Source organism: Astatotilapia calliptera, chromosome 10, assembly GCF_900246225.1.
Source record: "Astatotilapia calliptera chromosome 10, fAstCal1.2, whole genome shotgun sequence".
Classification (NCBI taxonomy): domain Eukaryota; kingdom Metazoa; phylum Chordata; class Actinopteri; order Cichliformes; family Cichlidae; genus Astatotilapia; species Astatotilapia calliptera.
The window spans coordinates 15215519-15236271 of record NC_039311.1 but is presented as its reverse complement, the minus strand read 5'-3'; the positions used below and the strand labels follow the sequence as shown (position 1 = coordinate 15236271).

At 41.7% G+C, this 20753-nt stretch overlaps 1 protein-coding gene across 2 annotated transcripts; it reads right to left on the bottom strand.

Annotated features, from left to right (window-relative positions):
• Positions 1 to 10194: 10194 nt before the first annotated feature.
• Positions 10195 to 15188, bottom strand: LOC113031208 (uncharacterized). 2 transcript variants are annotated; one of them, XM_026183188.1, is made up of 2 exons: positions 15036 to 15188; positions 10195 to 12834 (listed from the first exon to the last, which is right to left on the bottom strand). In XM_026183188.1, the coding sequence occupies exon 2, from the start codon at positions 12803 to 12805 to the stop codon at positions 10775 to 10777; it is 2031 nt and encodes a 676-aa protein (XP_026038973.1). In that variant the 5' UTR covers positions 12806 to 12834; positions 15036 to 15188; the 3' UTR covers positions 10195 to 10774. The 2 variants fall into 2 exon arrangements, with proteins under 2 accessions (XP_026038973.1, XP_026038974.1); XM_026183189.1 differs by lacking the exon at positions 15036 to 15188 and adding an exon at positions 13714 to 14251.
• Between the last annotated feature and the right edge of the window lie 5565 nt (positions 15189 to 20753).

Here is a 20753-nt window from a genome sequence, read left to right as displayed (position 1 = left end):
GTGTGTGTGTGTGTGTGCCTGTATGCATACTTGTATCTCTCAATTTTGCTTCTTGTATGCCAGCACTCTCACTTATGTGTGTGTGTCTGTGCGCGTCTTCCTGTAAATGCACGGCAGGTAATGTGAGTGTATTTCCTGTGTGTGTGTGTGTGTGTGTGTGTGTGTGTGTGTGTGTGTGTGTGTGTGTGTGTGTGTGTTTGTGGGAGGAGGGAGACAGGAACATAAGTGGAGATGACTCACCAGTCTTTTGTGACAGTGGTGCAGAGAGAGTGCTTTTCACCCATTTCTCTCCCTTGGGGCTTGCATACAAAACAAGAAATGGAGAGAGGGTAAAGAAGAAAAGGAGAGGAAGATTGGGTGTTAGGAAGCATTAGGGGGGATTTGGGGGAGGGGGGGGATAATTGAAGGAAAAAAAACTGGGAGAAGATGGCAAATGAGTGTAGAGAGCTGGACAAAGAGAAGCGAAGAAAAGATGAAAGGAGTGAGCAAAAAAAAAAAAAGACTAGGGTTGCAAAGATCATAAACAAAGGATGCCGTTTCACGGGAGAGGCACTGGCAGCTCTGCCTTTGTTGTCCTAATGGCTGGTGAAAGCATTGTTGATGGGCCATATTGTGTTCAGTATAGGTAGTAACAGATGAATCAACAAAATAAAAGGGGGTCACAGTGACAAGATTCAGATTTAATTTGGAAAAAGCATTCAGGTCAGGAGTGTGTTAACCCTTTGAGCAGCTTTCCTGAATATCTGCCTACCTTTACTTATTTATCGGCAGCTTGCCTACTTGGAAATAATTCTGTCAAACACAAATGAAAGTCATGAAAATTTATTGTGCATGTTGATTTGTATTCACAGCATTTTAAGCTAATTTATGATAGCAGTAAGTTTATATATTTTTTTGTTTTTCTTCTGCTTTTTATTGCAGTGTTTGGATCCTCAGGACCTAAAAGGCCTGCTTATTGAATTTTAAGCTCAAGATGTTTCGAGCTCCGTGATGTAAATGTTCAGCTAGAGACCATTTAATGCAACAGGTTGATGATCAGATCCGTGAGTGTGGTGGTAACCAATACATTTAAAAAAAAACACACACACACCCCATAATTATAGTTCTGTTAGAAGGTGCTTAATGGTAACGCATTAAATGTACCATTTCTGCAGCAATGCCCTGATTGAGTCACCATCCCATATTTCCCTCGTGCTGCTGCGCAGGTTTTCAGTAACAACCCGTCAAATATAAAAGGCTGCAGACCTCACCAGGTCAGAAGAGGCATCCCATTAGGCCTTTGTTCTCTCAAACTCTGCAGCCATTCACAGTTACAAACGCAGCGACAAAGGTGTCATGTAACAGGATAAACTCTAATTAGCGGCATTTCTCAGTTTCAAAAGAGTTGTGGAAATCAGCAGCTTAATAGGAGTTTAAAAGCAACATGAGGCAGCTCACAGACCTCCAGCAATTTCACATCATCCCATGTTCGAATGTGACGATGATGAGAGATGAGATAGCCTTTATTTGTCAGTTGCTGTTGCCCACAACTGAGATGACAGACCTTGCCGACTGTACATACAATGCACAAACATCACATTGGGGACACAGGTCAGGCTAGGTAGCAAGGGAAAAAAAAAACATCGAAATGTGTAACACAAAAGGATAATACAGGAATGCACAGATATCAACACACCATAACACAATAAAACACAGACAAGCCGCATGGGAGAGTATTCTAGTGTGTACAGCTGATCTGGGACCGCTGCAGTCTTCGATTGCGCCTCCAGCTGATCCAGTGTCCACATCGGATGGAAGGTAAGCATGGGAGGAAGCGTTGGATTCGGGGGAGTGAGGGCGTATCAGTATCTGTGTACATGTTTAGTGCGTGTGTGTGTGTGTGTGTATCCCGTGTTCAGCTGAGAGAAAGTGTCACCACGCCCGGTTAAGCAAAGGTCAACAGTCTCCAGCGGACCAAGGTGGCCTTGAAGGAGGTACAAAGAGTTCTGATAACAGTCCTGTTATCATGGGAAGAATTTGTTGTTCCAGTCAGCTTCAACCTTGGCAGGCCTTCAGCTGGCGCCAGGGGGGCCGCATGAGTGAAGATGGTGAATGTTTGGGTTTAGTGGAACAACTGCATCCAATTTTTACAGTTGGTCTAATGTCCATCACTGGTCACCAATTATCTCAATTCCCGTTGTTCTTCTCCAAGATCTTTTCCATACTTCGTTCAAAACACAGTCTGAGTACTCACAGCCCTGCCAATTGTCTATCATGTCAGCCAGCCTTATAGGATTTTGAACAGCTGTAGCCGCTTCTTGTTCTTCGATAAGGTCCAAGCCAGCTCCAATCAGCCCGAACTCTGTTATCGTGGTTCCAGATTGGTAGATGTCGTTCAATGTCCTGCATCGAGAGTGTCGCCAGACACACGACGCAACCGACCATCGAGTATCTGGCAGCAAACGTCTCTGCAGGACAATCGGGCTCTCCCAAGCCCAGCAGGGTGTCAATTCCGTTACGGGACCAGTTGATCAAATCTTTAGGTTTTAGAGAACAAGACTGAGAAACTCTTTGAGGGTTAGAGTTAGACAAGACTAGACAAACACATAGAAGCAGGAGCAGGGAAGATAAGGGAGGGAGGGTGGGAAAGATGCGTCCGCCTCCTCCGAGAGCCAAAGAAGACCGTGAAGTCATATTGAGAAAGGTGAAATAGATGTTCAATGGGAATGCTGGTACAACCTGCAGCTTTTGTGCCTTTTAACTTAGTTAAAGCGGAATATAATCAGCTAAAATCCTTAATTTGTTTTTTATAATTAGGGCCACAGTTTGATGGCTAATGAAATGTTTATAGCTTTATAATTCAGCCTCTCTACAACCACAGTGGCTCTTAAATCGGATAATCAAGATGTGATGGAAGTGCAGAATTTCAGCTTTAATTCAAGGCGTTTAACAAAGTTTTTGCATGAGATGTTTTTGGATTTGCAGCCAATTTCATACATAGTGCCCCATTTTCAGAGGCTCAGAATTAATTGGATAATTAGGTCTGGTCCCTCCTTATTTAATGTCAAATGAAGCAGACATAATATATGGAGTTGATTCACAGTGTTGAAATTGAGTTTTAGAGCCTTTTTTTAAGTGTAGTTTTAAATATGAGACCCGAAGAGATGTCTGTGCAAGTGAGGGAGGCCATCATTAGACTAAATAAAATGAAATAAACACATTAGACAGACAAAAGCAAACTTAAGGCACGGCTGACTAAACAATCGACAACATTTTTAAAAATGAAGGAATGCAGTGGCTAGCTCAGCAACACCAAAATACCCTAAAAAACACAGAAAACAACTAAAGTGCACAGTGATAGAATTATTACCTTTGTTGATGTCCTTTTTCAGCTCTACAATCCAGGGAAATCTCGGTGAATAGAAATACAGATGGTTTTACAACATGGTGCAAACCACTGGTTACACTCAAGAACACTTTGGCAAGATTAGATACCTAAAAGAGCCGGCATTGTTGTAATTCTTAAACAGTTAATTAAAACCCCTTGAATTAAAGCTGAAAGTCGGCACTTCAGTCACTCATTGATCTTTTGATTTCTGGTGGTGTGTACAGAGGCAAAACTACAAAACAACTGTGTGTTTGTTTAACAAATTATGGACCTCACTGTAAGTACAGCCCCAGCATGAGTATGAGCAACGGGAGAAGAAAAATACATCAAAATAAGACATAGAAATATTTAATTGGCCCAAGAAGAAAACACAAACCATGTCCTGTTAGCAGCTTAATATCAGTGGTTGTAAAGGGGATTTGGTCATTAAAACACTATAGAGTTTAAGCCCTGCACCTCACATACATACATATCGTGAATTCTGTTTAGCTAATACCATGCTGACATCTTAAGTTAAAGGTGGGATCAAAGTCCGACTGTTATAGAAATTCCAGGAGCGTTATTTAATCAGATTTTGAAGGCTACTCAATATTTATATCACAGTGGCTGACATTTTTCCTCACATTTCTGCTTCTGTGAATGCATGGGCTTCTTGGGGCCATTGCTGATGAATTGTTGTGCTGTCAGACTCTTCCGTGCCAGGAGCTGGATGTATACCAAATTTTGTGCCTGTGAGAGTTGGAGCCTTTTGAAAGATTCAAATAGCATTTTAATTATAGCACACCCACCAGGCAACATATAAATGATTACTATAAGGACGTAATGTGATCTAAAGCTTGACACACAATTATCCCTTTGTGCTGGAAAAAAAAATGTAAATCGCGATTGTGTAGTATGTCACAGAAACATGAATGAGGGAATGTAAATAGCCACATCCCAACAATTCTCTTTTTGTCCGCCGCTTGGCAACAAGGTGGGAGAAGAGGACTTCATGGAAGCTTCCTTTTTTTCATAAGCTGCATCCTCTGCACAGACTTGACGCGTGATCAGAGCGGTCATGCTTAGTCACGTCGTCATGTGTCAGTTCTGAGAAACACTGAACTGGATTCACTCAGACATTGTAAATTATACATTATCACACCGACTTTATACAGCTGTTTGTCTGTATTAGGCAATTATTCCAATACGGGCCAGCATGTGTGGCAGTTATTATAGGCCATGCGTGTAGCGTTGCTAACTCACAGAGCCTTGAATTCTGATAGAGCAGTGTAAAACAAATGGGAACACAGAAGAAAATCACTGAGAGGATTAGCTGCCTTTATCAAGTTAGATTAAATTTGATTTGTGGAACGATCTTGCTGGACTTGGGCCACAGTTCCCAATTTAAAAATGCTACATGCTGATGTTTTTTAAAAAATGTCCTAATGACATCTTAAAGTGCCGTCCATAAAAACATGTACTTAAAAAAAACACTATACAGAAGACAGGACATCCCTCTTGGTTCTTTGCTAGATGTCATCAAATCGATCATTTAAAGGGCAGGGCTCTGGGGTCAGATCGACCCCGAGTGTCATGATGATGTCATCTTTCTGAATTAATTTACTTACTGTGCTGGTTATGAGGTGACCAGCATGCATCAGTGATCATACTGAAAAAATGATGTATTTGAATTTAATATTTGACATAACATTTTTTAAAAATTAACTCAAACTTGCACTGCAAATTTGACCTTTTTTACTGATCTCACTGAGGCCTCAGTACAGCCTCAGTACAGCCTCTGAGCATCTTTCAATCATCTTTCACATTCAAACGATGGCCGGGAATTTTTTTAAAATGTCCAAATCAGTCAGATGGGATATTAAACAGACTTTGCCCCTCCAGCATCTTGGTGCAAAGTCAGTGCAGTGGCCAGTCAAGCCCATGGTCTAGGTAACTGTGGAGAGAAATTACAGCGAGGGGGTGTCATGTGTCCTGCCAGTCCCCATATACTGCCCATTAGTATGAGTGAAACACTTAGGGCCTACTTCTATTGCCTAAATGCTTTATGACTGAAAGGAGTTAGTTAAGATGTCATGTGCCACAATTTTAGGGGTTTCTTCAAACTACTTACAAGCTTTGGAGTCTTCCTTTGAGAGCCTAATCACCCTTGAAAGTAGAACCGGGATGTCTGCTTCTGGCAGTTATAAGAAAATTATGACAAATAGCATTTGAAAATAGCAATCTAATAGCAGAAGGGAGACAGGCCCAGCTGTCATCCATATTTCTGTGTACTGTTTTTGTCCACTGGGCCCTGCGAGGGCCGTCTGACCCAGTGTTTTGAGTTTTCTTATATTTTGATGTTTATGGTTTATGTTTAAGATCATGTAGTTATCTTCAGCTCATTCTATTTTGCCTAGGTTGCCATTTTAGTTCAGTGTTTATTAGATTCCCCTTGTGTCTTCGACCCCAGTGTTTAGGTCTCCCTCACCCTTCATCCTGTCTCCTACTCGTTTACATGTTTTCCCTTTGTGACCCATTACTTCTGTCACGTGTGTTTCCCCCTAGCCATCATGCTCTGTTTGTGCTTAGTTGTGTCAGTGGCTCCTCCCCAGTCCCCTTTTCCCTCTGTATGTATTTATAGTGTGCATGTTCCTCGTTGGTTCGCCATGTTAAGTCTGCATGTCTTAATCTGTCATATATAGAAGAGCCACCTTGACATGCATCTAAAGGGCAAAGGTCACTCTTTCGACAATGCCATTGTTCACATATTGAACAGAGAGGACAGATGGTTTGAAAGAGGAGTGAAAGAAGCCATCTATGTTCACTGTGAACGGCCATCTTTGAACACAGGCGGTGGTTTACGACACCAACTGTCTGTCATCTATAATCCAGTTTTGAGATCCCTTCCCAGACGCCTTAACGCCCACTCACATCCTGGGCCATTTGACCTCAGGAAATCACATGGTAAGGTGAGGCTAAGTTTCACCTGAAACCTTGGCTGATTGTGACCCACACCCATTTTCACACCTTGGCTCATGTGATTAGGTAGAGGATCAATAGGGGGTCCATGACCCTCTTGGGGACACTCCCATAGGGCTTAAATCTGGGATTCTCCACCAGTTGCTCTTAGAACTGAAGAAGCTTCTCAGATGAGAGGTGAAACGTCTTCAAGGAATCTTAAAGAAGTCCAGACGCTTTTCTTTCCAACCTCCTTAGACTACAAGGCCCTTCACAGACAATCTGTTATATGTTTCATGTCTGCGTGTCCTATGTTGTCAAGTTTGTGTTGTCATGTCTGCGTCTCATCATGTTTCCTGTTTTATTTTGAAGAGGTCTGGTGTTCCATGTTTAGTGTGTTTAGTTTCACTTCCCCTGTGGTGTCATTATGTTCATTCTAATCAGCTGTTTTCTCATGTGTTTCCACTTCCCCATATCACCTCCTGTGTATATTTAGTCTGTGTGTTTTCATTCATTCCTTGTCTGTTCATCCTGCTGTGTGATTCCATCTTTCAAGGTCTATGAATTGATGCCAAACGTCAGGTTTCTATGTTCACGTTCCAGAGTTTTTTATGTTTAGACTTCGTTCTCCCAGTTTAGTCTATTGTTTCGTTTTGTCTCTGCCTTTTGTTTTTGTACTGTTTTACCAGCCTACAATAAACGACTCACAGTTTCAATCCAATCCAATTCAATCCTACTTTATTATAAAGTCCTTTCCAGTAAAAAATAACCCTTATTTAAGATCAAGTTTAGTTTTCGTGTGTCTGCAATTGGGTCCACCTCCTCTCTCCACACAGTCGGCTTCTCCGCTAACTGTGACACCCTCAGGTTAGAAACCAGTTTAAATGCCGGGTGGCCAGAAGCATCAACTGAATAATAGAGTTGCATTGTGTTTATCTGGGCTTATAAATAGGGAAATATCAGTTTAAAAGACAATATGTCAAGGTTGTGTTTAGTGTTTGTTTCTGCTGCCTCCAAGAAGCAGGTAGTTTACTGCTTAAACTACCTGCTTCTTCTTCTTTCGGCTGTCTCCATCTTATCCTATCCTGACTATGTCATACCAACCATCCTCCTTCCCAACATCCATGAATCTTTTTTGATGGACTTGCTCTTTTCCTCGTGCCTGGCAGCTCCATATTCATCATCCTTTGTCACCTACCCCGCCCCCCCTGTCAAAACCATCTCAGACTTCCTTCCATGTTGCTTTAAACTATGAGTTAAACTCATTCAAATCACATTTTACATTTAAATAAAACTAATCCATCTTAAAGTTGCTTAAAAGAGCACTCAACAAACAAACTGTCATTTTTCCTTGTATTCTTCACCAGCATCGCTATAATAATGTTTTTCACATGTGTCTAAACAGAAACTGACTGAAATGGTGAGAGACATAGCAGATCTCACACAGCTTTGTTTTATTCCCCGTGACCCGTAAATAAAAATATAGCGTGTAAAATGCATCATAAAAAAAGTGACTGTGATTTCTTCTTTATGTTTAGCCAAAATTAGAAAGGCAATAAACTCTTTAAAATGTGAAACTATTCTTTTGATATTCTTAAAGCCCCATGAAGCCCATTAGTGAGGTGCTGAACAGTTTCAGTGGCCCTCGCCATTGATTCTCCGGGACTCCTGATTTTCAGTCTTTAAGAGTCAGATGTTTTCTCATCTGCTGTTTTGGTGGTAGTGGTGGTGGTGGAGGGCCTGGCTAACATACTGGTTTACAATCTCATTGTCATATTTGCCAAAGAATTAAGTGACTCACTGATCCTCCCACATCATCCCAACCAACCAGCATGCCCACATCGCTCTCGCCACCACCGGGATCACCAAATCACCTCACTGCTAGGATCGAGGGTCCAAGGGTTTTTGTCTCTCTAGCACTGCTGCCTAAAGGCAAGTGGCTAAGTGACAAATGAAAACATAATTCCTGCAATCATTCTGTGAATATCTAGATAGAAACTACAAGCTGTAACCCAATGTCTGCATTCATGAAATGGTGTCCAAGAAACACCATGAAAGGCACTGTTCAAATAAACCGAGGCGCAAGCTCACAAGATAACACGTGATTAAAACATATTGACAACCTGCTAATCACTGTCACTGTTTGTACCGCTGACAGCATGCATAAAGTTTGTTTTGATGCCAAAAAAGCGGGCGACCAGAAGCACTTCAAGGGATTATACCAGAAGGGTATATTGCCTGTGTGATGTGAGAGTGAGGGGGAGGTGTGGAAACAAGATATGGCAGGAAACCTATCTACCAAACACCTTTCCACCGGCCGACTGGCAGCCTCGAGGCAGAAGCAAACATGACTCAATCTTTATCTTAAATGCCAGCAGCTAAATTACTATACAGCTCAAAGAGAATATGTATGTGTGTGTGTGTGTATGTGTGTGTGGTCCTGCGCAGTAAAGTGTACAGATGGATGACTCATCCACCAATCATGTGACTCATCAATCACTGCAGTTACCATTTCCCTGCCTTCTTCTGAAATTTTCCTTTTCTTTAGTTCTCTTTCATTCCCGTCTGGCTGTTGTTGCCTTTTCCCTCCCTGTTTTTTACTCTTCATTTTGATTTTTTTGAGATAGAATAAAGTCCCTCTATGGGTTTTTCTTTACTTGATTGATGTGGCTGTCACTGAGATTTACTGTCTTTCTCTTTAGTGTTTTATTTTTTGTTTTAAGCTAAAGAACCAAGTGTTCGTGCTGTTTTTGCTTCGGCACAAATACAACAGAGCACTCGCCAAAAAGCCATGAAAAAACTGAACTTTAATAAAATAATTGCTTTTATTTTTTATCATATAGCAAAACTAGTAATCATCATGCTGTTATTTACACATTGCACGGGCATATTTATTTCACACTGTACATCTTACAATGCTAAAGTGACATCAACAACAACACTCTCCTTTTACAAGACAGATGGCTTCACTGTGGACACAGTGGCCCTCTTCCTTTGAGATTTCTTTTTTTTTTATGTTCACAGTTTATTCAGAGAAGACAACCATTTTGAATTCTCCATACTGTTTTATTTTTTTCCTCTTTTTTTGTTCTTTTTTTTTGTTCATTTTTTAAGATGCAAGTAGAAAGACGTGCATTTAACGGTTTAAGCACAATCCCTGACTCCCCGGCCTGAAACTTTTCAATGAATTTCTTCTGAAAAATGAACAAAATGTTTTGTAGCCTCTTGGTGGAAATCAGTTGTTTTTTTGTTTTGTTTTAAAAAAAAAAGGCTGCAGAACAGATAGCGTGATTTCAAGTATTTTTTTTTCTTTTTAAAATAAAGGAAAAAAATAGATACAATACATATGACGCGTGTGCGTAAAACAAAGTAAATGTGAACTGGAGATGGACAATGAGAAAATGATCCAAAACATGAAGCACTCCTGCAGAGTCACGGAGCGCTGCATGGATGTGGCGACGGTGGATCTGCCGTAAATATGTTGACACAATAACTTCTGGATCCCAGAATGCTTGAAACCCCTTAGTCCACCAGGTTGGAAGTGTTTAGTGTTTAACTTTGTGCTTTTGGAGTCCACAGGGTTTCTACATTGGGATGATGAGAGAATTATGCAATATGATATTTCCCTTATAGAACCATGGTGCTTTGTAAGGCAAAAATCTGAATCTTGAGTTTGAAAAAAAAACAAAAAACGAACTGAAATGTGTGTATTTGGCACCTTTGCAAGTTGCAGCTGTTTAAGGTTGATCCAATCAGAAATGAGAAAGGCAACTACACACATCAAATACAACAAAAAGTATACTGTCAACATTTGACAATATCCGTGTTCTTTCTCTTTTTCTCTGTGTGCACGCATGTGTGTGTGTGTGTGTGTGTGTGTGTGTGTGTGTGTGTGTGTGTGTGTGTGTGTGTGTGTGTGTGTGTGTGTGTGTGTGGATAAGAAGTAATTGAACTACTTTAGTTTTGTAATGTGACGTGCAGAATATAAAACAAAAGATACAAAGTGATGTTGTAAACATGATTCTCTTACAATGGCCGCATCTGCTTGTGAATGTGTCACAATGTGATTCTATGTAAGTGTGTGTGTGTGTGTGTAGTGTGTGTGTTTGCGTGTGTCCTCTATAGATCTCTGAAATATGCAAGAACATCAGAGATTGACCTGAATGGAGGCAGACATACACCATGGTATGTTCTGTTTCAAAATGTAAACTGAGCAAGAGGCTGAACATGGTTACAGGGAGCTTAAACTAGGACACCTTCATCCTCTCCCTGACTGAGAAAATCAACAAAAATACAGTGATTAAACCAACATAAATCTAACTTTTTACTTCTGAAATTTCTCATCAGGCTCAAAACACACCTTCTCTGAATCTTTTTTTTCCCCACCTCTGCTTTAGCTTTTCTCCCACTACTGTATAACTATCCCACATCTGTGAGTCCCTCTGAGCGGACAGTGTCCAAAAAAGTCTCTCAATACATTCTGCGCTTCATGTAGATCCTCTCAATAAAGTTTTCTAGTTCCTCCTCACTGTCCAGCTGAGGCACCAGCCCATCTTCCTCATAGTCATCTCCCGGTGTGACTTGTGGATAGTAGTAGGGGGGTCGCCTGCCTCTCCTGGGTGTGGTTATCGGTTTGGGAGGGGGCAGGGGTTGGTAGGTCCGTGGGTGAGGAAGGATATAGTTAGAGATATAAGGGGTAAGAGGCAGGCGTGGTGGTGGCTGCTGCTTCCAGCCTTGTCCGCGGTTCTTAACCCCGCCCCTGTGTCTGCGTCTCGGGGCCTGGAGGTCAAGTTCCTGGGGGCCGAAGGTCTGGTCTCTGGAGGGGACGGGCTTCCCATAATATTGTGGTTTGGGATATGGGAAATAAACTGGGTAGTATGCTCGATATGGCTTTTGGTAATATGGATAAGAGGGGAAGGCTAAAAACTGTTTCTGGGGCTTATACCAGTAGTCAAGCTGCTTCTGAGGCTTATACCAATAGTCCTGCTTGTATGACTTGACTTTATCCTTGTGCCATTTCTTGTTGGACTTGTTGTACCTATAAGGGGCTTTCTTGGGGTTTTTTGAGGCTGTGTAGTGATAAACAGGTGGGGCAACCAGAGGAGGAGGTACCAGAGGCCTAAAGCGTGGGGCAACAGGGTTGCTGTTGGTTGGCAGCTGTTGTAACTCTTTCCTTTTTTTCTTCTTCTCCTCCACATCACTAATAATCTCAATCACATCATCGGCAGGCAGGTGCAGCTTGCTGCTGATCTCAATAAGCCTGTCAATCATCTGCTGGTCCAGGTCATCTTCATCAGGAAGGATCTCCTCTGAGCGTTTGTCCTCAGCCGTGTTGCCGGCGGCCCCCATGCTGCTTTTCTGCCGGGGCTTCATGTAGGACTGCTGCTTCCTCCCCATGTACTGCAGCAACATGTCAGAGGCGATGTCTGCCAGCCTCTGCTCTTCCTCTCTGGCTCGCTCGGCCTCCTCCTGCTGCCGGAGCACCTCCTGTTTCTCCGCCCGCGCTCTCGCCTCTTCCTCCATGTGGGAGAGGCTCTCCTCTTCTTCCTCAACCTCCTCCTCCAGCTCCTCTCCTTCATCCTCAAAGTCATCCATGAAGTTGCCCCCCTTCACAGGTCTGTTGCGGGACGGGTTCTCCTGCCAGTGCTGCTTCTTTCCTGCACGTGCTAACTGAGTGTTGTATGCTTTGTAGCCCTTCAGAGGAGGCAGGATCTCATTATCTTGGAGACCCAAGTCAATGTTCTGGAAGTAGCCTCTTATTTTGCGCTGCAGGGAAGGGTCATCTCCCTCTGAGGTGGAGCCTGGCATGGCCTCATCTAAGAAACTTTCTGAGTATTTTCCCTCCTCCTGCCCCTCTCCTTCGTCTTTCTTTTCGTCCTCCCTTACGCTATCTGTTCCCACATTCTTCACAGACCACCCTTGATCCTCCGACCTTGTGTTGTCATCCTCCTCCCCCTCCCTCTCCTTCAAGTCATCCCCCTGAGCAGCTGCCAAATGGCCTACATTTAGCTGTTCAATAGCCTTATCGGCCCCTCGCCCCTCCTTCTCCGCCTCCACCCCCCTCTCTCCCTGTGGCTGCTCTGTTCTCCTTATCTCACCACCCTCAGAGCCTTCAGCAGAGGGCAGCTCCGGACTCCGATCCCCTTCCCAGTCTCTGTTTTTGCTAGCCTGTTTTTCACTGTCCCCCAGGTGGTCCAGGGCCTCAAGCAGAACCGCAAGCACCTGCGCAGGGTCCGTCACTTTATCTAATTGGCTGTCTTGACCCGGGCCCCGACCCCAGTCTAGGGACACGTTGTCAGGGCTGGAGAGGCTCTGGGGCTGGGGTGAGTGAAAGGGGGCAAGGTTGTCCTCTTTACGATCTGTCCGGGTGCGCCCCTCCACCCCACCCTCCCCTGCCTCACCCCACACAGGGGCGGTGTCAGCTAACTGTGGAATGACAATGAGCAGGACCAATAGGATGAGGTGGGCTGTGGAAGGGGCGTGATGACAGGTCATGACCATGCAGAACTGGCAGGAGGGAGGTTAAGCACCTGAAGAAGGAGAGAAGGCAGAGAGAGAAGGACAGAAGAAGGATGAGAATTTATTCACATATCATTTCTTATCTCTGGAATCACAAATTTGCTTTTTTGTGTTGTTGTTACTTTATTTTCTTTATTGTTTTCTCCCAGTGGCAATGTGAGCATTGGTGTCATTTAAATAACATACAGCTTTGGTGAAAAAGCCAAAATGTAGAGAGGACTGACTGGTAAGAAATATTTCATTAAGTCCACAGCCTGCCATAAAGTTTCAAAGAAAATGTACCTGGAAAAATAACCAGTTTTTCAAACAAAACATTTTTACCACAAAGAGGCCACCATATAAAAAAACAAAAAACAAAAAACCGTTTTCCAGTTATTGTAGAAACCATTGAGGACAAAAGCAGGCAGGCGTAGCAGCAAAATGCAACAAATTCTCCTCTCTTTTATTTTCGATATAGAGCGTTTTTGACTGAAAAAAAAAGTGGTTTCTAACATTTCCAGCTCCAGTTGTGTCACTGCTGTGCAGCTTGGATACAACTGAAAACATGAAGATGAAGCTCTGAGAAACCAGGTCGTGAGTCGTTGAATTAACCTATAAAAACCGAGAAAAAGAAAAAAAATTGCGCATTTCTTTGAAGGGATGGGGGATAATCCGCACAAAGAAACTGCGTTTCGATTCTAAACATCGTGCCTTTTTTTTGTCTCGAGTCGCGCGTTAACCCACTCATTACCTACTCATTATCTTTAAGCCGCACGAATCACCTGGTTGGGAATAATACATTCCCTGGCGCATTTTGATTTAACTGAGCAAACTGTTTGCAACAGCAACGAAAATGCGCATCCGGTAACTGATTTGCGTCTTTTTTCTGGTATATGTTAAAAATGCCTCACCTCTTCCTCCAAGCCAACCCATCCAAATCGCGCGCACCTCCCATTTTCTAACGTCTAGTTCTTAAAAAAAAAAAGAAAGAAAGAAAGGAAATACTGAGAACAAAAACTGGTCCGAGCTCGCGTGTCCGTAATTGCTGTGATTTTGGTATTCCATGCGTCAAAGCGATGTCACCAAGACACTGGCACAGAAAGCTGCAAGCTCGGGGAAGTCATGCGTAAAGCCGGTGGCCACGGTTGAGTTATTTAACCCTACGGTTCCTGAGTGGTCCATCCAAATTGTAAATTAACCGGGCATTAAGTTTGAGAGGATAAAGCCTTTTTGCGCAAAGACAGGAGGGCGCAGCCAGTGAGGATGCAGGGCTTTGTCCTTGTGTGGCGTGAGCATGTTTCTCCTCACTGGCAGCGGTGGAATGCAGATAAGCGCAAATTTTTTGGCAGCACAACCCAATTTGATTTTTTTTTTTTCATTTTATTAAATCAAGAGAAACGAAATTATTCGACTTATCAGGGCCAACTACCTACTCACAAATGGTTGGGATTCTAAATTATTTCGAATTAATAGCTGAAAACCGTCTGTTTAAATCGTGCTTGTTAAAAGAAAAAATACTGAAATCGTAAAAATGTGCACATTTTTTCAAATGTGCGAATTCTTCAAAGGTTTTTAAAAAACAATCTTGCGTGAAAATTTTCCCAAGATCTTCTGAGAGGCAGCTAGAAATGTTTATTAAATATTATTGTCTTCACATTGCAGAGATTCATTCTTAATTTATACTGAGTGAGTGAAATAAACAACATACAAAATTTGATATTTTACTGGGGATTTTTTTACACTGCATTTAATAATTATTATCATGCCTATACGTTCATAAGAACTGGGTTTGTTCGTAAATGTCACAATAATAACATTGTTTAAAAAAAAAAAAAGAAAATTAGAATGTATATATATGTGTATGTGTATATATATATATATATATATATATATATATATATATATATATATATATATATATATATATTACTCGATTCCCTAGAATTGAAATCATACACAGTTTAGTCTAAATTTAAGCACCATATAGAAACGGCCACAGTTCATGTCTACTTCATAATCAGACGAGCAACAGTCGCACAAAGATTAATTCTAACGATGAAGATGCAAATTTAAAAGAAAAAAACACGAACTATTTCTCGTTATTTTTTAACAAAAAAAAAACGTAATTATGAACAGAGAATTATAACGAACTGAATAACAGTCAGAAATTGTCCTAATCTACCTGGTTAGTATGGTTTGTGAATGATGCAGAGACAGATTTCGTTCCACTTACCTGAAGTCCCACTGGGGGGTGGGGAAGTGGTGAAACTCGCAACGCACGGATAAAGCCAAGATTATTTCATGAATAGTGAAAGCACCTGAGAGAATTTCGGCTTTCCTCCCTCTCTCTTTCTCTCTCTCTCTCTCTCTCTTCAGCCTGTGACCAGCATCAAGGAAAAAAAATAACAATCAAAAAAGAATCTAACGTCTCTTTATTTATTTGTGAGGTGTTTGTATGGCGGCAGCACTGGTGCTAATGTACAATTGAGTGAATGTTTTCAGCACCACGGTCAGCGCAACTTTATTGTATATACCCTCGGCGGACCACGTGATCCTCCCCACCGCCACCCCCCAGCTGCAGGCAGTGCTGACGTCACTTCCATTGATAAGAATGTTGGTGTGGAGATGGCACTGTGAGTCTAGGCTGGCCCCAGCTGATGAATGAACGGAAATGGCATGAATGAAATAGTACTTTTCCTCAATGAAAGGAGCAAATTGTAGAGATAGAGCTGGTACACAGCCATTTTCCTTCTCACATATTAAAGGGTGGTGTGTTGCATCTTCCTCCCTTGTTGCTTCCTTCCTTTGCTCTGGCTTGTTTCAGAATCAGGAGAAGAGTGGGAGGGGAAAAAATAGAGTGACCTCTTTCACAGGCTATCAATTAGGGTCATTTGGTGACATTCTCCCAAGAATCAATGACAAGAGGCCGATGTCTCGCCGCAGTTTGCTTGTTGGTTTTGGTCTTAGGTGGCCCCGGATCATCTGTAGCTCATGGGCTACGGCGGGAGCAGCCGCACTTTGCTGCTTGATTTCTTCTCAATTTTCAGGGATTGCACAATTTTCTACCCACCCCGTCATTTCTAGCCGCTCTCCATCTGTCAGCGGCTCAGTGTGCTCTTAATGTGGCCTCTCATCAGCATTGTTTTGCGCCACGGAGACACGAGCCAATGACCATTTGTACATAAATCAGTAACATTTCACGATAAGGGCAAACACGTGCTGAAGCAATATGTCATGATTATATGCATGAATGAATGCGGGATGTATCATGAATTCCTGCTGTTCACCATTTCAGGAATGATTAAGTGGCTGTGTGTTTATGTGATCAGGCAATTAACTTCATACATTAATTTAGTTGATACCGTTAAATTAGCTGGAATGCAGTCACATGCAACAAAAAAAGTGCATTTCAGACCCACGCGTCCAATGGGCCTCTGAAAGTGGAGCCCATATGCATTCTCATAAAAACACAAGGCTATTTTGTGACACTGAGAAGCGAAGACACCTACACGTTGCTGTAAGATCCGGCAGTCTTTGTTCACGTCACAGGATGCTGAGGTGTTTTAACGTGATATGTTTCTGTTGTTGAAGTGGAGCTTGCTCCAGCACATACAGCTAGTGCCAGTGGACAAATCGCTGTAGAATGGACAGACTTGGTTTTTGGGATGATGATTTAGTGAGATGGACCAATATCTTACAAAGAATGGAAGGAAATTGCTTAGTCCCAGGAATTCAGTACAGTTCAGAAATGGCTACAAAGTGCAGCCGTCACAAAGACAAGAGCAGTTTGACAAAGATGAAAAGAAGAACAGATATTTCTATACTCGATGTGTCCTGCATGGGCATGTTTTTCTCGTGGCATTCGCAAGATATAAATGTGCAAATTTCTCACTAGCACAACACCCCATGACAATACATAGTGCTCCGTTTGTGAGAAAATACAAAATGCAGTTTTTAAATGATGATTTTATTTCTTAAGAGAAAGAGATTTGTGCGAAAAAGTAATTCCATCTCCATACTTGTTAAACCAAGAATTAACTGTGATGAACCACTTTTCCCTCTCTTTTTTTTTTCCACTTTTACTAACCACACCCAGGCCTGATTACTGCCAGCCCTGCTGAATTAAGAAATCACTTAAATAGAACATTTCTGACAAAGTGAAGAAGACTAAAAGATGTCAAGAAAGCAGCACATCAAGGTCGAAAGAAACTGGGGAACTTCCCATTCCAATCAGTATAGAAAGGGTTACAAAACCATTTCTAACCCATTAGGAATTCAGCAATCTGTAATGAGAGCCTTTTCCTTCGGGATCAATAATGTATTCTGATTCTGATTCATGGTGAATATTCCCAAGAGTGTCCAGCCTACCAGAATTACTCCAAGGGTGCATCCATGACACATCCAGGAGGTCACAAAAGAACCCAGAACAACATCCAAGGGACTGCAGACCTGACTTGCCTCAGTTAAGGTCACAGTTCATGATTCAACAGTAAGAAATGCACAAGGCTAAAATGGCCCAGTGTGGCTGAATTAAAACAATTCTGCCGAGAACACTGAGCAAAGACTCCTCCACAGCGATGTGATAGACTCATTCACAGTTACTGCAAATGCTTGGTTGCAGTTCTTGCTGCCTAAAATTAGTTTGATGATCTGAAACTTGTAAGTGTGACAAATATGCACATACACTAAGAAATCAGAAAGCCAAACCACTGTGCATACAACAGAAATCTCAAGATCATGTCAAAACAGAGTAAGTTTAAACACTACAGAAAATAAACATGTTTTTTTTACCACTAGCAACAATTTTCATCCACACAACTGTCATTGTGGAGGACTTGTGGTGAGAAAAATGTAACTCGAGATGTGTGCGCTGCTATATTTAGATGACCTGCGGCACAAAAATGCACAACACGAGGACTGATACCGCACTCTATTAGCAGCAATCAAGAAGGCAATCACAAGGAAGTGGTGTGAAGAGGACCACCCTACTCTGGGTAACTGACCGCACGTAGCTGAAAAGATGTACACTTTGAAGGACTCTCACTTGTTTTGTTTTTTGGGCCACTGTGAATCATGTGAAGTCTGCAGAAGTTACACTGATGCAGTTTGGCCTCTGCGCCAAAACAGTTTAGGGCTCTTCCTACTATAGGCGAGAGCACAGATCTGACAGGGGCCTTTTCAAAGTGTAACTGGATCCGGGCTAATTTGGTGGCATATGTATAAAGCAACATTCATTAACTGATGATTCATTCAAGGTTAACTAATCGCATAAACCTCTCAAAAGTGACCAACAGGGTGTCATGAGACAACCTGCATTAATGCACGACTTATTAAACGATAATGACTCATGCATTAGTTAAGCACACTGCACTCTTAGCAAAAAAGCTTTCCATTATCAATACTAAAACAAGAAGAGGCGTAGCATTGCAGCACTGTCCCTCAAAAGGTTTAAACCTCACTACCTCTGCCTGAAACATGAGGATAAGAATCAAAGCTCTGTTAGGGTAAACAACTCCAGGTGGTAGAGGAAATGTTTGTTCTTTTTTTCCAGCTTCCATTCGACTTTATTTATTACAGAAACAGCTTCCACTTCCACTGTCAACCAGTCATTCCCAAGGTCTGCCGTAATGGGGCATTTTTGTACATAATGACTCAAGGGCAGATAAATATAAAGTTATTTCTGGCATTCAGTTTTCCTGTTGTTTTGAAGGTAAAGGAAGACACTGCACTGCTATTACTAGCATTTATGTGCCGGATAACGTGGAAACAAGTTGATTCACAACGTTAAGCCAACCTCATTTCCATACACTTCATTTGTCTCTGACAAGCCCCTGCTCTGGCCTTGTGCGCCACTAAATTCAGCTGTCAGTCCTCGTACAGGTTGGGTTTTCACTGCATTAAGGCTTGTGCATGTGTTTATGGGTGTGTTTTCTTTGTATGTGTGTCTGATTCATCCTCGCGCTGTACGTTCAGTTAATCACAGACAGGGGTTTGGTATTTTCACTGATGTTTTGAGGTTAATTGGATATTAGCAGCAGATGTCACATGTGGCCAACTTTATCGAGCAATTATCGAGCTTCCTGATTCAAAATGTCTTCGTTATTTTTACAGACAGAGAATTGCAAATATTATTTAGAGTCTTGAAAGTCTTCAGTCCTGTAATTAGCTGAATTTTCTGCTCTTACTCAGAAATTAGTCCTGATCTCCTCCAGATATCTAAACTAATACGGCACAAACATTTTTACTTTTCATGTCTTTTTTTAACTAAGTGAGTAATTACTCACAGGGAAGGCTGGAAAAAATAAAGTCAGCGCTTGAATTTAGTAACTTGCCAAACCTCTGACATTTCCTGCATGTGCTTAGGGGGACTTATGAGTAGGGCTTTTGAATCACTCGTCACTAAAAAAAAAAAAAAGAAGCCTGTTTCACTTCCTGAATATTCCCAGCATCTCTTCATTAAACATCTCTGGTCAGGTTATATAAAACAATATCAAGCAGTTTGGTTACACTTTGAGTTTTTTCCCTAAGGTAGCAAACACCTGGCAGTCAGTAAGGTCCAGATCATTATGCTACCACCATGCTCACAGTTGGGATGAGGTTTTGGTGCTGGTATAAAGTGCAGTGTTTTATGAAATTTATGAAATTTGTGCAGCAAGTCTTTCTTTGCTTCCTCACATGCAGGGCCAGCCCATGGTTTTATGGGGCCTTGGGCAGAATTTGATTTTGGGCCTCCACCCCCAGCTAAACCCGTTGGCCACATCAACTATACTTATTATTTGTGTGTGTGTTGAAAAGGTGTCCAATAAACCAGGAGACAGTGGAACTTACAAACAAGTTAAAAGCAGGTTCAATAGGGTTGAAAGGTAAAGCAGGTCATCTGCTAATATTAAAGTTGATGGTTCAATCCCTGGAGGCTCCAGACTGCATCCTAAACATACTTGGGCAAAATACTAACCCCTAAGTTGCTCTCCGATGCATCCGTTGGTGTGTGAATGTTAGACATGTTGTATCAAGCACTTTGAGCGCTCAGGTAGAACAGGAAAGCACATTATAAGAATCAGTCCATTTAAAGAGCAGAACGACCACAAAGAATTTAACATAGGCTTGAATATTTTTCTTTTTTTAACATAACAAATGCAAATGTAAAAACAGACAATATTAATTAATTTGAATGGAATCTAACTAACTAGAGAGCTAACAATAGTTTGCTTCTGGTTTCCATCAACATCACCACACCTCACCTGAGCTGAACGCTTGTTTGGAGCTTCTCATTTAACATTATTGTTAGTGAAAGTTCATGATAAACACCTAACATGGACCTTTATTCATGGACCTTTATTCTTTGCGCTCTTTTTTGTTTTTATTTTCTTTTAAGCCTCAGAAGGACAAATCCTTTTTCAAGACACACTTGCTACAATCTACTTGCAAACATTTACAGTTTGCGTGAACGTGACCCCAGCTCAGCTCTCACAGTGAAGACGATTAAACCAGTAGCAACAATTTGTCAGTCAGTGAACATATTTATTAAAACATTTCCCTTTCTCTTGTATGATTACTGTATGATTAATATATCACATGCACAAAAAGATGCACTCACTTTGGGTGTTTGGAGGCCCCAAGCAGCTGCCTAGTCTGTTTATTCTATGTTATCCACTCCAAGTGAGATTTCTATTGTGATGAACATCCAGCCATAAAAAATGCTGCTGCAGTCTATAATGATTTTTCTAATGTCCTGTAAAAGTTGGTGAAATTGAGATGCGCTCACACCAACCTATCTTTTTTTTTGAGTTTGTCAGTAATCACAATTTGTGTCTTCATTAACAAGAAAAACACAGTTCCAATCCCATCTCCCTAACTGAAACATCTGACTCCAGACAGAAGTCATTAGCACAGAGGTTCACTTATCTTTTCCCGCCTGCACCGAGAGTTATTGCTCAGTGTATTCATTAAA

Excerpts from the sequence above, each read along its gene's own strand:
- LOC113031208 (XM_026183188.1), bottom strand. The coding sequence starts at position 12,805 with ATGGTCATGACCTGTCATCACGCCCCTTCCACAGCCCACCTCATCCTA.